The sequence below is a fragment of the Monodon monoceros genome, unplaced genomic scaffold (genome assembly GCF_005190385.1).
Source record: "Monodon monoceros isolate NGI ecotype Baffin Bay Population unplaced genomic scaffold, NGI_Narwhal_1 Super_Scaffold_19, whole genome shotgun sequence".
NCBI lineage: Eukaryota > Metazoa > Chordata > Mammalia > Artiodactyla > Monodontidae > Monodon > Monodon monoceros.
In genome coordinates, this window is record NW_021703775.1 from 69,759,391 (window position 1) to 69,776,000 (window position 16,610).

General features: G+C 38.8%; 1 protein-coding gene across 6 annotated transcripts in view; it reads left to right on the plus strand.

The window, feature by feature from the left end:
• ITSN2 (intersectin 2) overlaps window positions 1-16,610 on the plus strand; it is a 160,217-nt gene that overhangs the window by 117,628 nt on the left and 25,979 nt on the right. For 5 of the 6 annotated variants that reach the window (XR_003794872.1, XM_029231744.1, XM_029231742.1 and 2 more), the window contains 2 exons: window positions 566-662; window positions 1,093-1,284. Coding sequence is in view for 5 of the 6 variants with exons in the window: in XM_029231744.1 (XP_029087577.1) it covers window positions 566-662; window positions 1,093-1,284 (289 nt within the window). In the remaining variant the exon portion in view is untranslated. Of the gene's footprint in view, window positions 1-565; window positions 663-1,092; window positions 1,285-2,981; window positions 6,479-16,610 lie in introns of those variants that run through there. The other variant, XM_029231746.1, reaches the window with a different exon arrangement.

Below are 16,610 nucleotides of genomic sequence, written 5' to 3' on the forward strand. Positions count from 1 at the left end.
GGTTATGGATTATTACAGCAAAAGGATTTAGATTAAAATCAGCCAAGGGAAGAGATGTATGGGGCAGAGTTCAGGCGGATTCCAAACACAGAGCTTGCAGTTGTCCTCTGCCCATGGAGTCGTGGACATCATTAAATCCTCCTGGCAACAATAGCCATGGAGTATTGCCAAGCAAAGCAGCTCACTTGAGCCTTGGTTTCCAGAGTGTTTACTGGGGCTCCATCACGTAGACACAGTTGACTGCCCACATGGCTGAACTCAGTCTCCAGTCCCTCCAGAGGTTGAGTTCATACTATGACCCAGAGGGCCCACCATAAATCACATCGTTTAGGCTATCTGTCATGGTTAAGGCCCCCACGTAAAGTGAGACACTCTTAACAGTCAAGACCTTCCAGAGGTTTAGAGATTACCTCATTACCTTCCAGGAGCCAAAGGCAAAGAGCAGACCTCTCTTTGGGCAAGTTTAAATTCTTTACTACACAGCCAGGGTTTTTCTCATTTTTAGTTTATGTCTTAGTAATTGTCTTTAGTCTCATCTTTTACATTCTTTTTGCTAATTTTATAGGCCAGAGGAAAAAAGCGACAGAAGGGATGGTTCCCTGCCAGCCATGTTAAACTTTTGGGTCCAAGCAGTGAAAGAACTACACCTGCCTTTCATCCTGGTATGGAAATGGGTTAACTTGTATTTCATCTTAGAGAAGTTTTGTTACAACTTAGCACTTCTTAGATTAGCTGATTCTTTGAAAAATATTTTAAAATTTGTTCTTTCCTTACCTCTGCCTAGAAGTAATACTGCAATGAGAACTTCCTTTCTAAAAAGTTCTGTGTAGAAACAGCCAGCTGTTCGGTGACACTTGAACGACCTCACTCCTTGAAATATTTTAATTGCTATACCATCATACTTTAAAGCAAACCAGCTGCTTGGATTTCTAACTGCATTTGGGAAATTCTTGTTTTTGTAAAACAGGGAATGGGGGAAGGAGGGTGGGAGAAAACAGCTAAAGGGAAATTTTAGCTGAATTTTTAACATATGATCCTTGTAGGAATAATTATTTTGTTTAATTTGTTACTTCGTTGTTCTTTTTCTGGTAGTGTGTCAGGTGATCGCCATGTATGACTATATAGCAAATAATGAGGATGAGCTAAATTTCTCCAAGGGGCAACTTATTAATGTTTTGAACAAAGATGATCCTGACTGGTGGCAAGGAGAAATCAGTGGGGTGACTGGTCTCTTTCCTTCAAATTATGTTAAGATGACGACAGACACGGATCCAAGTCAGCAGTGTGAGTAATACCAAATTATTTACTTCTTAACTAGCGCATAAGCTTTAATGTGCAACATGGCATTCATTACTGCTCTGAATCAGATCTTAAACTTAGCACTCTTAGCAAGTGTTATATTAACGCTTAAAGTAAGAAAATATAACAGGAAACTTTCACAAGTTAAGAAGTTATACTGCTTTTTTTCAAATACTTTCTTCCTAGCTTCAGACCCTACTATTAGATTTTATCTGAAAAAAGTTCTAATTCTCTCATGGGTTCTTTGGTATGATAACAGTCTATACTGCAACTTCCCTTTACACCAGCCTTTTTCAGCTTAACGAAGAGTAGCTGGCAATTACCCTATTCACCTATTCAAAAGGACCCTTTTAGTGTACAGGTGCTATTAATTTTGCAACCTTCTCATTTATTTCCCACCTTTTTACACATCATCTAGCTTAGGAGAAAATTTTAAAGAAAATTATAAAATTTATTTTATAAATAAAGTGCTTGCAAAACTCATTAGGTGATTTTTTTAGGTAGATAACTCATACTGCAAGACATATATGAATTAAGATCTGTTTCACTATTTCTACAACAAGGGTCCAGATCTCAGTGTATGAGATTTGGTATTACATAAAATTATCTCTTGGTAGTTACCTAGCCTTTCTTATATTTGAGAATAAACATAGCATTAATAATTAGAGAATAAACTACTTGGAAATATTTTTTACTTTTATAAAATAGATGTCACTTTTCCCCACCCTTTTGATTTTTTTGTCTTCTTAAATAAAATATATCATGATTTATATTTTTATCATTCTTGTGAAATTATCTAAAAGCTTTAGCCTTTCGTTTTAACTTAGCTTCTAAGAACATATAAATGGTAAAAAGCTGAGGTGTGTTTATGATTCAGCACAAGTATTGTGAATTTACTTCGTACTATATAATTTTAAAATATTAGTGCATTATTTTCACTTTAGAGCTTATAAGATCGTTCTGATTTGGGGAGAAGACTTTTCTTTAGATAAAGCAACTGAATTTCCCAATTTGGAGGTGGAGTCCAGTTTTTTATGGTTTGAATATTCCTAAAAGTATCTCAGGGTTTCAGGAGAGGTAGTAAAGAAAATTATAACAACTTGGATTACCTAAATGAATGACCATTTTTAAACTCTGCTGATGGTTTGGCAGTTTTCAGTGCTTGCCAGTTTATCTGATTAATTAGAAATACCTGAGGTGTCTTTCCTGGACCTGAGAGAGGAAGGTACTTTTCAAACCTACTGGGTCTGGAAGATCTTTGACTAAGTGATCCCTGGAGGCATTCTGGTTTGTCAGTACATTTGGCTTTTATAGTGTCTACAATGTAAAGTGATAGTTTTCCAAAGGTTTTGTTGTTGTTTATCTTGTTTTTCAGTGGCGGAACTTTTTTCCAATTAAGTCGTATATAATAAGGAATACAAAGAACAGATAGAAGCTGTTCTAAAGGAAGAACAGCCAGGAGTGTATGAGTCAGTGAAAACTGGTTAAGTTTTAGACTATCATTTGTGTTTCTGTAGCCCTTATAAATATTACTTGCATTTTATTATGTAGTTAGGATATTTTCTAAAGGTTGAGAATTTTAATAGTTCAAATTTGTTGATGTTGCGTGTAATCGGTAGAATTTTTTCTCACCCAGTTGATTTGCTTTATGTTCATTTTATTCCTCATTTTTCTTTTTATAGGACCCAATGTTGTCTTCCAGTGTGAAAGCACCCCAGAGACCCACTATCCAAGTTTGACTCTAGCGTGGAGGCAGGGCAGGCAGCCCTGATCAAATATCTCCTACACAATTCGTTAACTTCGTTCGAATGTTAGAGCCACTTGTGATTATTTCTTCGTGTTTCTAATTTACAGTTAAAATTTACTTGTAACAAGTTAAAGGATAGTGGGTCTTTGTGTGGCTTTCCCTGCTGTTCACTCTGGCATCCTTTAGCATTTTTCTTCTTTTTTAATTTGGTAATTGTAGGTCATTAGCATGCATGTTGAGTTTGCCCTTACATGGTGGGAGTTCAAACACACAAAGACCCACTATTTGCACAGACTTTTCTCGCTGGTTTGGAATGGGCTGCCATGCTTTTCTAATGTTATTGCAACATGTATATTCATTACAGAATTCAGAACTGCTTATGTTTTGCTATTATATTTGATCTAATCACAGTGAGCTCTTAATTGGTTCAATATGTGATTTGTCCCTTAATGTGCACTGTTTATTACTTTCTAATATGCCACTATGAGTACCAATATTTAAATTTGTTTAAAGGCCAAGAAGTGGAAATATCCTTTTCTCTATTTTCTGTGTATTTTGGGGTGGGAGCAATAACACTTTGAGGGAGCTTTTATTACCTCACAGAAGAGGAGAGTGGCCTGCCCCAGCAATATGTGCAGAGCAGGGTATGTTTTATCTGTTACGGCTGCCCAAGAATGAGTCCTGTACATGGGAGTCCCCTTGGGATCTCTGTGGTCTGGGCCCATGAGGAAGCTTCATGTGCTGCAGCGGTCAGTTGTTACTTCTTAACTAATGAGCTAAAAATGGATTCTTTTTGAGGAATGAAAGGCTCCCTTCATTGACCATGAGATATGAAACCTTCCCTTCCTTAGAGCATTTATATCTGTACATTTTGAAGTCAAAATTCATGTTATCTATTTTAATTAGGTGACTCCTTGTCCCAGGTCACAAAGGGACACTGGTTGACACTCTTCTTAATGTATTTAGTAAAGAACATAAGGAATCCTTGAAGAATTTAAATGCCCATGAAGCAGGCAGACAGTCTCTGTCTAGTTGAGAATGAATTCAGTGAAGGAAACGTGTGAGAGCTGGCATTCCTCTATGTCCATGAAGCTGCTTTGTGGCTAGAGGGTTGATTTTACCATTCAGAATTCTCTGGCTACTATCTATTATTCAACCACATTGGCTACTTTGGCATAGGATTTTACTTCTTTTCCTTGAATGGAAAACTTTAAAGATAATAAACATTATTATAAACTAATAAATGTGCGAGTACTTAGCTGAAACAAAAGGGAGTCTTAGTGGACAGTATTAAACTATATTTGAAAATCAATGAGAAGTTTATGCAATTTAAAATGTTTACAAACTGCAGTGCAATCTACTGTTTATGAATGTCCAAGTATTATCAGGAAAAGTGTACATACAATCACAGAGTCTTATTTCCTCACACAGTTCTTTAAGAAGAGTGAAATATGTTTTTATATATCTGAGTTTTAAGTTAGAGGCATATTTTGTGCAATATTTGTGTAAATGAGCCTATTCATTATAAATGAATGATTTTAGTCATACATTGCCTAAATCATAACTTTACAACACTTGAGAAAGAATGAACAGTTTAGTTAGAACGTCACAAAGTTCAAATGTCTGTGTTCCAAAATACTTCACATCATTGGGATGTATGGTGATATGTATGTGTGCTCCCTGAGGCAGGGATTTCTAGCTATTAGACCACCTCAACTTTTAGCATTTGGCATCATCATGATACTTTGTTTTTTGTTTTTTGATTTTTTTTTGCGGTACGCGGGCCTCTCACTGTCGCGGCCTGTCCCCTTGCGGAGCACAGGCTCCGATGCGCAGGCTCAGTGGCCATGGCTCACGGGCCCAGCCGCTCCGCGGCATGTGGGATCTTCCCGGTCCAGGGCATGAACATGTGTCCCCTGCATCGGCAGGCAGACTCTCAACCACTGCGCCACCAGGGAAGCCCTATCATGATACTTTTATAAAATATGACATATAGGAAAGCAATAATACCATTTTACAGGTGGCATAACACATTTGCCTGCAGTCACTAAAGGGTAGAGTGTAAAGACTGAGTCCTTGTGAATTCAGCTGATCTTCTAAATTGTACAGTTTACTTGGTCTTGCCTTTTATTTTCTGAACTTTTTGCTTTTGCAACCGTTAGTTGGGTTCAAATTAAGGGCAGTTACTTTAAATCCATTTTAAACCCTGAGGTTAGAAATTAGACCACTTAATTAGTCACATGATTTGGTGTAACATTTTCTCCTTATCATTTTGAATTTGGGTTTATTTAATACACTGATAAATTATTTCAAAAGTATTTTTGTAGCTCAAATTGCTTCACTTTTACACTGATAAATATAGTTTATTAAGAATGACATTCAGGTAGAGCTTAGTGTCTGTAAATCAGTTTGCAAGTAATATATTCATCAGGTACCTATGGACTAAATCACATAATGGCATATTTAAGCTAAGTGTCTGGGAAATAAATTTACTGTATTTACAGAAATACCCCTCTTTGTTTAGGTATTTTGTCATATATTTGAGAAGAAACTAAAAGTAAAGGAAATGGTATGACATATAATAATAACTTGTCCTTCTTAAAAGAGCATGCAGTCCTTTGCAACACCTCGTATCCAGCCACGTATTTGTTCTCATTCAGTATAAGAGGCAGCTTTCCATTTACTTAGAAAGCAACATAGAAAGCAACATTGGAAGGAGTTTATCAGGAACATAAAATTTTAGAATGAACAAATCTGAACCCTGTAGGAGGTAAAGAATGAAAATTTATTTTAAAATTGCAATATGTGCTAATCATTTTTAAGGTATATGATTAAACCTGATAGGTTTTTCAGCAATGAAAAAATCAGTTCTAAGACCAAAGCTGATTTTTTTAGAACACTTGAAAATCTAAATCCACCCTACCTGTTGTATAGTTTCCTCTAAAACTTTATCCTAAGGAATCATTTTAAAATAATACAACTATTAAAACAATGTATCTGCTATTTTAGTGTTTTAAAATATAATATGAATACTGATAGCTTAAAATAAAGGAACTGGGGGCAGGAAAAGTAGAGAAAGAAATGCCAATTTCAGTCCAAAGCTTTATTTGCCAAGTTTTCTTAGGATGAATTTTACCAGGTTATAAATTCTTGTAAATAGAATCTATAATGGAAATACTGAGAGACTTTTGCCTGAAGTGGCATTATTGGATGCTGCTGTGATGCTACTGTAATGTAATAAATTATTAAATTGTTGCAAAGTGCTGTTTTTTTGCCTTAAATTTTTATTTTGTGCGTCTTGAAAATTATAGTATTAAAGGTCTTGAGATTGTGCAAATGCTGGAAACGCTTGGCATGAGGTCATCGGTTTTTATTTTTACAAAATTGTAATATAACTATGCAAGTGTGTTTATTAAAAGGACACAAACTACATTACTTGTATTGTGTATTTCTTTTGAAGCATCCTTTAAAACTAATTGTTTATATGTAGTCTTGGTTGAATTTCTTTGGAATGTCTCTTTTTCTGTAACATAGTCTCTGGGTCCAGACCAGCAAATTGTTTTATAGTAGGGGGAGAAAAGAAAATTTTAAGTGGTAAAGATTGAGATAGTTTGATCCAAGATAAGCATATGTATCTCAAAAGCAAAAGAAATTTTGATTTGAAAGTAAAAGAAAATATAATCTAGGATAATAATAGACTACTATGTTATTTATAATTTTTATTCCGACTTTCTCCAAAAAGATTGGAAGGAGTTTACAATACTCACTGCAAGTGTAGACTAAGATATTTATACTACAAAATAAGAGTCTGTATGCAGTGAAAGAAACTGAAGTGGTTGCTTGGGGGGTACCAGAGTTAAGCAGAGTTTTACAGTTAAATAATCAAGTTGGTGGTTTCACCTTGAGTGAAAAAAAACATGGATCAAAATCCAACCCATCCATCAATGTCTGACATCAACAATCTCTTTCCAAAATCTTTCCTCATCTCTGGAAAGTCATTCAACTAACATATGTTGAGTATTTGCATAAGCAAATGCAGAGTACTAGGTGCTGAGAATATGAAAATGAGTGCCAGGTGGTCCTGGCCTCAGGTAGTGCCTAACTCTGTGAGGGGATCAGGCACGTACGCAGATAAGTATAAAACAGCCTGCTGAGCACACTGATACTAGATATTACTGGGCACCAAGAGAGTACAGAGGAGGAATACCTAACTCAACCGTAGATTGGTGAATGAGAGAGGACTTCCTGGAGGAGGCAAATGCCAGAGTCATAAGTAGGAGTAAAAGCCAGATTGGAGGGTGGGATGGTGGGGAGTGTGATGGAGACAAGCAGCAGCCAGGCGGAGGAGGAGAGGTGCGTTTATAAGAAGTTCATTATTGCTGGAGTGGAAGTGGAAAGCCAGTGACACTGAATGCTGACGCTTGAGAGCAGACGGAGGGCTAAACCAGAGATTCCTAGCTTGGCTGCTCAATGGAATCACCTGGGGACCTTTAACAAGCTATTGATGCCTGAGTCCCGATTTAAATGGCCTGTGGTGGGGCCTGGGTGTGGGGATTTTTAAGAACTCCTCAGGTGATTCTGATATGAAGCCAAGGTGGAGAAAAAGTCATGAAACTGAGTTAAGACTTGTTTCTGAGGGAACCTTGGCAGGAGTTGGGGATTGATGGGATGCGTGGTCAGGTGGAAGGTCAGTTTGACTCCCAGGTTTGTATCTTGGTGACAGGGCGGAATCATGGTGCCACCAGCTACATTAAAAATTCGGAGTTGGGGGTAGATGAGTTTAGTTTTGACTGCACAGTACCTGTGGGACATCCAGATAGAATTGTCCAGCAGGTAGTGAGATATAATTAAGATATACGGCATCAGATATACATCAGCTGGTGACATGAATGCCTATTGATAGTTTTTGAGCCACTGAAAGTAAATGAGATGACTCGGGGGAAAAAATCAGACCTTTGAGGGCATCAGCAGTCAAGGGTTGGGTAGTGAAAGGAACCCATGAAGACGAAACAAAGGTTCTGGGAAAATAAAGAGATTGTTGTGCTAATATTGCTACCATTTTTATAAAATAATGAAGTTCTAGCTATATAACTGTTGCTCATACCAGTAAAAAGAAAAGAGGAAAAGTGCTCTTTATTTTTTTAAGATTTATTTATTTATTTTTGGCTGTGTCAGGTCTTAGCTGCGGTATGCGGAATATTCGTTGAGGCATGCGGGACCTTTCGTTGTGGTGTGCAGGCTTCTCTCTAGTTGTGGGGTGCAGGGTTTTTTTCTCTCTAGTTGTGGTGTGCAGGCTCCAGGACGCGTGGGCTCCAGAGCACAATGGCTCTGTAGTTTGTGGTACACAGGCTCTCTAGTTGAGGTGCACGAGCTCAGTAGTTGTGGCACATGGGCTTAGGTGCCCCGTGGCATGTGAGATCTTAGTTCCCTGACCGGGGGTCGAACCCTCATCCCCTGCATTGTAAGGCGGATTCTTTACCACTGAACCACCAGGGAAGTCCCAGTGCTCTTTATTGAGTACTTATTAGTCTAGGCACCTTTCTGAGGCCCTCAAATGTATTACCTCATTACTATTTTCTTTTTACAGGCATGGAAATGAAAACCCAGAGAAGTTAAATAACTTGTTCAAGGTTACACAGATTGTCAGTGGTAGAGCTGGGTTCAAACCCAAGTGGTCCGACTCCAGAGTCCTTGCTCTTAACCTCTACACTAGGGTGCTAATATTGCCACCATTTTCATAATAAGGAAGTTCCTGCAGTACAGCCACCACTTGAACCAATGAAAAGGCAAGAAGAAAAATCAGAAAAGATGAGGAGGCAAGGACTGAATTTAACAGACAAGGAGAAGAATCTCTAAGAATAACATCTAGAAGGATAAAGCTGAACATAATGACTTTTTTGGTAACAGCTCTATTGAGATATAATTTACATTCCATACAGTTCCCCCAACTATACCAATTCAGTGGTATATTCACAGAGTTATGCAACCGTTACCACAATCAATTATAGGACATTTTCATCACCTCAAAAGGAAACCCAGAACCCATTGGTTATCACCCTTGGATCTTCCTGTGTACCCTGCCTGCCCTGCAGCCACAGCTAATCTGTGTTCTGGCTTCATATATTTGCCTACTCTGGACATATATAAATGGAACCATAAAGTGTGTGGGGGTTTTGTGATTGGCTTATTTCACTTAGCATAATCTTTTCAAGGTACATAATGCTGTAGCACATATCAGTATTGCATTGCTTTTTATGGCCAAATAATATTCCATTGTTTAGATATACCACATTTTATTTATCCATATGTTAATTGATGGACATTTGGGTTTTTACTTTTTGGCTATTATGAATAATGCTGCTGTGTACATTTGCGTACAAGTTTTTGCATGGACAGACATCATCATCTTTCTTGGGTATATACCTAGGAGTGAAATTGCTGGGTCAAATGGTTTGACTTTCGGAGGAACTGCCAGACTGTTTTGCAAAGTGGCTGTACCATTTTATATTCTCACCAGCAGTGTACAAGGGTTTCTGTTTCTCCACATTTTCACTGACCCTTGTTATTATTTGGCGTTTTATTAAAGCCTTCCTTGTAGGTATGAAGTGACATCTCATGGTTTTGAATTGCACCTCCTCCATGACTAATGATGTTGAGCATCTTTTCATGTGCTCGTTGGCCATGTGTATGTCTTCTTTGGAGAAATGTGTGTTCAGATCCTTTGCCCATTATTGATTTATTTATCTATTTATTTTTGGCTGCATTGGGTCTTCGTTGCTGTGCACGGGCTTTCTCTAGTTGCGGCAAGTGGGGGCTACCTGTTGCAGTGTGCAGGCTTCTCATTGTGGTGGCTTCTCTTGTTGCAGAGAATGGGCTCTAGGCATGCAGGCTTTAGTAGTTGTGGCTCGCGGGCTCTAGAGCACAGGCTCAGTAGTTGTGGCGCATGGGCTTATTTGCTCCACGGCATGTGGGATCTTCCCGGACCAGGGCTCGAACCCATGTCCCCTGCATTGGCAGGTGGATTCTTAACCACTGCACCACCAGGGAAGTCCCCTTTGCCCATTTTTAAATTGAGTAAATTATCTTCATAATCACTTTTAAAATTTTATTTTAAACGAGAACAACAAATTATGAAAGATGTGCTTAAGAGAAATGTCTTAATGCTGTTGTCAAAGGCAGAATCACTTAGAGTGATAAAATCAAAGAGTGATAAAATGAGTGTAATGGGAAGTGTAGTGGGAGGGCTGCTTTGGATCGTGACTCTATGAGCTCACCCCTAGGAGCCTTAGCCTCACCTGCATAATGAAGATAGTAATACCTGTATTACAGATGAGACTTAAGAGATTTATGAAACACCAGTTCAGTGTCTAACACATAGATACTAGAAATTACAGTTAGCATTTACCAAGCATTTACCAAGCATTTGCTGTGTCCTAAGTGATGGACTAAACATTTCGGGTGTGTGTCTGGGTTAGTAAGTGATGGAGTTAAAACCTGAGTCAGCATCTGACTCCAAAGCTGGTGCTCTTAGCCACTTCTCACTAACTTGGAGTTGCTGTTACTTCAGATCATAAAATTAGAACAATCATCATTAAATTCCAAGATATAGGTGAGAAGAAAGTAAAGAGAATTAACTAATTCATTCTTTAAATGAATCCAGGCTGGTCAAGTTACATTTCAAGGTACTGGGAGGACCTGCTACTGGGATCCCTGTGTCACCAGTGGTCATCTGTTAACCACCACGAAATCAGAGTCAGGCAGTGCTATAGAGTTAGTGTGTCCTAGACTCAGCAGTTTGGGCATAGTATTATGTAGTCATAAACAAGCTGGAAAATATGGGTTGTATAATCATACCATTGGGTAAAGTAGAGGTGTAGCAGTCTGCTTAGTAATACCAAGAAAAAAACATATGTGCATATGAAACCCCTGTTGCCCCAGGTCAGTACTGTGGTAATTGGCATCTTGATACAGAGCACTGAAGGGTACAGTCTATTTGAAATTAGCTGTTAGATACAAGTTGTTAATCACATATGCAACCAAGTAGAAGGGTATGTAAAGGGACCAATTATGTTACGTAGACACAAAAAAGAGTTAAAGGCGAATAAGGGCCCTGTTGGTTTTCAGTGCTTTGGGCTCTTTGGCATTCCAGGTATTTATACTAAAACCTTTTTTCCTCTAGAATTCAGTTCAACAAGCATAAGACCAGGTTAGGTTTGTACACACTGTTGTCAGAGTTTCACCTCAAATAGGATTGCAGTGTAAGCACCATTTGAAGTGGCCTGGCATTTCAAAGTGTGAGACTTGAATCAAGAGACCTAGATTTAGGTATTTAGTGGCTCTGAATTCTACAGTAAGTTACTTAACCACCAAAGCCTCAGATTCTCCATGTATTTATACAGTAGGAGTCAAAGTTATATTTGTTAATCAGACAATTGATCAGAGGTTGTAAACTGTGACACACATGTTGGTTATTCGTATTGTTAAAACGAAGTTCTGTGCTGGGTGAACATGAAGAAACTGTTGTTTCGTGACATCTCTTCGTAATATTCTGTATTCTGAATAGCACATTAATAGCTGAGTCAGTGATACAGGGTCAAGTCTGGCAGACTAGAAGGTGATGCAAAAATCAGCTTGAACTAATTGCTTTCTGAGGCCAAAATCTGCACTTTTGTCTACTGTTGGGGGGGTCTTTGCTGTCTTTAGGCTTATAACATTTTACCGTAGATTCAAAAATAAAAATAAAAAATTGTGGTTTTTTGGTAAATGCAAATCCACTTGCATTTATCAACAGAGCTGCTTTTGTAAGTTCTAGAATGTGTCTGTTTTCTGATAGTCAAATATTTTGCTTTCTGATGGTCTGCAGCATTAGAATCACACAAACAGCCCAATTTTATAACACAAATAGCCCTTTTTGTGCTTAAACAAGCAACCTAACACCTGATGACATAGAACTTAACAGGCATCAAAAAAGACACAAAAACTTGTTCAAGAATTATTTAAATTTCCAAAAACGAAACCGCAAATATGTATGGCTTCATGGTGCCACCTGGTACACAGTTTGCACTCAGTAAATATTTGCCAAGCGGATAAAAGTCTATTCTCTTACGAAACAAGATACCCAGTAATTTCCAGCGCCCTGATAAAACTTGAGTATTAAAGGCAGCCTTCAGAAAATGCATGCAGTTGAGTCGTCTGGATTTACTGTTAAAATCTCATCTTTTCACTGAGCTTAAACACAGTGAGACTGAAAACCATTATGTGATACTCTGGCTCTTAATTTTGGGCACACAGAGAATAGCATTGTTCAGAGGCGTTGGTCTCCTCAGAATGGGCAAGGACTATTCTGGGACTTTATGACATAATCTGAACAAGCCCTCTTTGTAGCAGTCATCACAAATTGCCTTTTGTCCTTCACTTTTTGGAATCTTCGCAGATCTTTCTCCTCCTTTCTAAGCTCTCTTGTTTGCTTACTTGCACTGTAATTTAGAACGGTGGTTCCCAGCTGTAGTGGGACACAGTTTTCATAACCATTATTCATTATGCATGTTTTGTCTCTCAGTCTCCACATCCTAAACACAAGTGTCGGGGGCCTTGTGGCCCAGCCTACCGCTAATTATTCCTCTGGGAACTTTGACCTGGTAGTAGCCATGATCTCTCATTTTTCCTACTTTCCCATTCTTCCTGTCTGCCAGAAAGAACTTCCCAGGAAGTTTTCATCATTCTCTCTGACTGCTTATAGGTAATATCAATGTACTATCTCAGAGTGTATCTTCATATCACATTCTGTAAATACTTGTTGAAAACCTATTATGTGTCAGGCACGGGGGACATAGCAGATTATAAAATGGACAAAAATTCCTGCCCTCTTGGAGCTGACATTTGAGTAGGGTAAGACAGAAAACAAACAAAACAAATAAGTATGTAGTATCTTAGAAAAATAAAGCAGGTTAGGGAAAGGGAGTACTGGGCAGGGAGAGGTGGATCCAGAGGGATTTCAATTTTAAACAGGTTACTCAGATAAAGCTTCTCTGAAGTGGTGACATGTGAGCCAAGACTTGAAAGATGTGATGACTATCTGGAGGAAGCCATGTGGATACCTGGAAGATCATTCTAGGCAGAGGGAACAGCACATGCAAAGAGCATGCCCGTAATGCTTGAGGAACAGCACAGAGGCCGGTGTGGCTGGAACGAGGGAGGAGCAAGAGGATGAGGAAATGAGGACAGAGAGGTATCTGTGGAGATGGGGGAGGCCGTTTAGGTTCTTGTGGGCTGATTGTAAGAAATTTGGCTTTTGCTCAGAGTGAGAAGGACCCATTGAAGGGTTTTGATCAAAGGAGTGACATGATCTGCTGTGTTTTAATAGGATAGCGCTGGCTTGCTAGATTAATCTGGAGGTTGGGGGGCAGGGGTCAGAGCAAAGAGACCTGTTAGGAGGTTCGTTCAGCAATCCAGGCAAAAGATGGCAGTGGCTTGGATCACAATGACAGTGGTGGATGAGGTAAGAAGTGGTCAGATTATGGACCACTATTATCTATTTTGAAGATAGAGCCACAGGTGGGTTGAATGTGAGGTGTAAGAAGAAGGAAAGTGTCAATCCACCTGTTGTGTTAGCTTCAGGTGTACAGTAAAGTGAATCAGTTATACGTATACATATATCCACTTTTTCTTAAAATTCTTTTCTCATATAGGCCATTACAGAGTATTGAGTAGAGTTCCCTGTGCTATACAGCAGGTTCTTATTGTTATCTATTTTATATATAGTAGCGTGTATATGTCAATCCCAATCTCCCAATTTATCAGGGAGGTAATTCTATCAGTTTTTCATTTCACACTTTGAGGCTCTCCCATTAGTTGCAAATAAGAGTTATTATATTTCCATGAGGTTTTGTGATGTCATCTTATACAGATCCTTGGAAGCCTAGTTTGTCTGTTGCTAATGAATCCTCCCCCACTGCTCTTTTATATTTTGCATTCGTATAGTTTTTTGCAGCCCTTTACTTTTTTTCTTTTAGGTCTTTATTTATTTATTTATTTGGCTGCGTTGGGTCTTAGTTGAGGCACATGGGATCTTTGTTGCAGCACGCGGGATCTTTTTTTTTTGTTGCAGCATGTGGGCTCTTCACTGCGGTGCATGGGCTTCTTCCTAGTCGTGGTGTGGGGGCTCTAGAGCACGCGGGCTCAGTACTTGCGCTTCACGGGCTTTCTAGTTGTGGAATGCAGGCTCCAGAGTGCACAGGCTCAGGAGTTGCAGCACGTGGGCTCTCTAGTTGTGGCACTCAGGCTCTAGAGCGCACAGGCTTAGTTCCCCTATGACATGTGGGAACTCAGTTCCCTGACCAGGGATTGAACCCGCATCCCCTGCATTGGAAGATGGACTCTTAAGCACTGAATCACCAGGGAAGTCCACAGCCCTTTACTTCTAACATTTCTGTAACTTTACGTTTCTGGTGTCTTGTAAATAGCATCTAGCTGAATTCTTTTGTCCAATCTAGAGTCTCTCTTTTAACTGACAGATTTAGCCACTTACATTTATTAGAACTATTTTATACTTTTATTTATATCTATCTTATTTGACATTTTATATTTACCATGCATTTTCTTTGCTTCTTTTTTAAAAATTAACATTGAATTTATCCCACCAACTTACTTATTATTATTATTGTTATTTTTACTGTCAATAATTTTTTTTCACATAATTCCTGGTATTTTTGCTCACCATTCCTTTTTCTTACTTTTTTTTCTACCACTCCTTACATCTCTGTTTTTCCTTTTCAAAGTACATTTTTTTTAATGGTTCCTTTAGTCAAATCTGCTAGTGGTAAATGCTGTCAAACTTTGCCTGAAAATGCCTTTATTTCTCCCTCTTCCGTGAACAATAGTGTAATTAGAATTCTAGGTTGACAGTTATTTTTTCTCAACACTCCCTATTGTTGGGTTGAGTTGTGTGCAGCCAGTCTGGATTGCTGTTCCTGTATAGTTATTCTGCTCTTTCTTTCTTACTATTTCAACAAATTTTTTCTTCCTTGGTGTTTTACAGTCTAGGTATGGGTTTATTTTTATATTTTTCCCTAATCAGGAATCATTTTTCCTCCTGAATCTGTGGAGTTATATCTTTCGTCAACTCTAGAAAATTCTCAACCATTATAATCTCAGTTATTACCCCTTCCCTTTCTTTCTGTTCTCCCCTCCTAGACTCCCATTAGATGTATGTTGGGCCTTGTCATTCCATCCTCTGTATCTTTTAGCTTTCATTTTATGTTTTCCATCTTTTTGTCTTTCTGAGCTGCATTCTAAGTAATTTCTTCAGCTCTGTTTTCAGATTTACTAATTGTTTCCTCCAATGTGTTTGATCTGCTGCCTCATCTATTATTATTTCCTTGATAATATTTACCTTTTTATTTGTTTCTGTTTCAAATCTTCCTGTTGGGTTTTTTAGACTCTAATTAGGGTTTCAAATCCTTCATATATGTCTCAAGCTATTTTAAACATATATATTTTACATCTCCTTTTGCTCTAATCCTCAGTTTTTTATGAATGGTGGATTGTTCCTTGTTTTTTGTAATTTTTTACTTTGAACTCATCTTTAGCGAGACTTAGTTTTTCTCTGTAAATCCTGTGGAACCAAGGTTGTGAGAGTGACCCTCCAGACCAGTTGTACATTTTCTCTGGCCAAGCACCCTGAAGTTATCACCAGCCAGGGACCAATTTTTGTGTTAATTCATCAGTTGCGGAATTCTTGAACTCCAAATTTATGTGAGATGCAGCCCCAGCATTTCTGTTCTTTACCCAGCAGGGACTAAATGCTTTCTTGGCATCTCACCATTCTGGCAGGAGGACTCTTTCCCTAGTCCACCCTGTAGTCTTCAGTCTCCTCTCATTACCCAAGCCCAGGCAGAAGTCAACTAAGAAAAGAGCTTACAAAAGTAGCCTTAGAGGTTGGCCTCCTTGCAGTATGGAGCAGAGCAGGGGAAAGGTGAGAAATGGGTCTGGGGACAACACAATAGTCTTCTACTCAACAAATATTTCCTGACCTCGGTGGTCAAAACATTGCTAAGTGTGATATTGTGGACTGTGTTAGACACAGTCCCTAACCTCCACTGGGAGAGAAGGACATAGTAACTATATACAGAAGAACTACAATACACATTACATTGTGGGAAGTATTTAAAATATAGATGCAAGCCAGTACCATGAAAACACGAAGGAGAGGCAGTCTGGGGACGGGGATGGATAAGGTTTCCCCAGAGTAGGATCATGTGAGCTGCATGTGAAGGGGTAGTGAGATGGCTTCTGTGCAGAGAAGGGCCATGGACAGAGGCAACAACAGGAGTGGAAACAGCCAGGCCGTGGACGGTTTGTACAGCACATCATGAGGACCGAGCCCAGGCCAGGGTGGGTAGAAGGTGGACTGCATGGTCAGAGGCAGGCTGCTGCTGCATTACGGAGACTCTGGAGCCCTGTGCTCCCCCCGAGCTAGGACTTCATTCTGCAAAAAACAGAAGTCATTGAACATTCTGTCAGGAAAAGAACATGATAAAAAATGTAGAGGCTGGCTTGAGCTGTT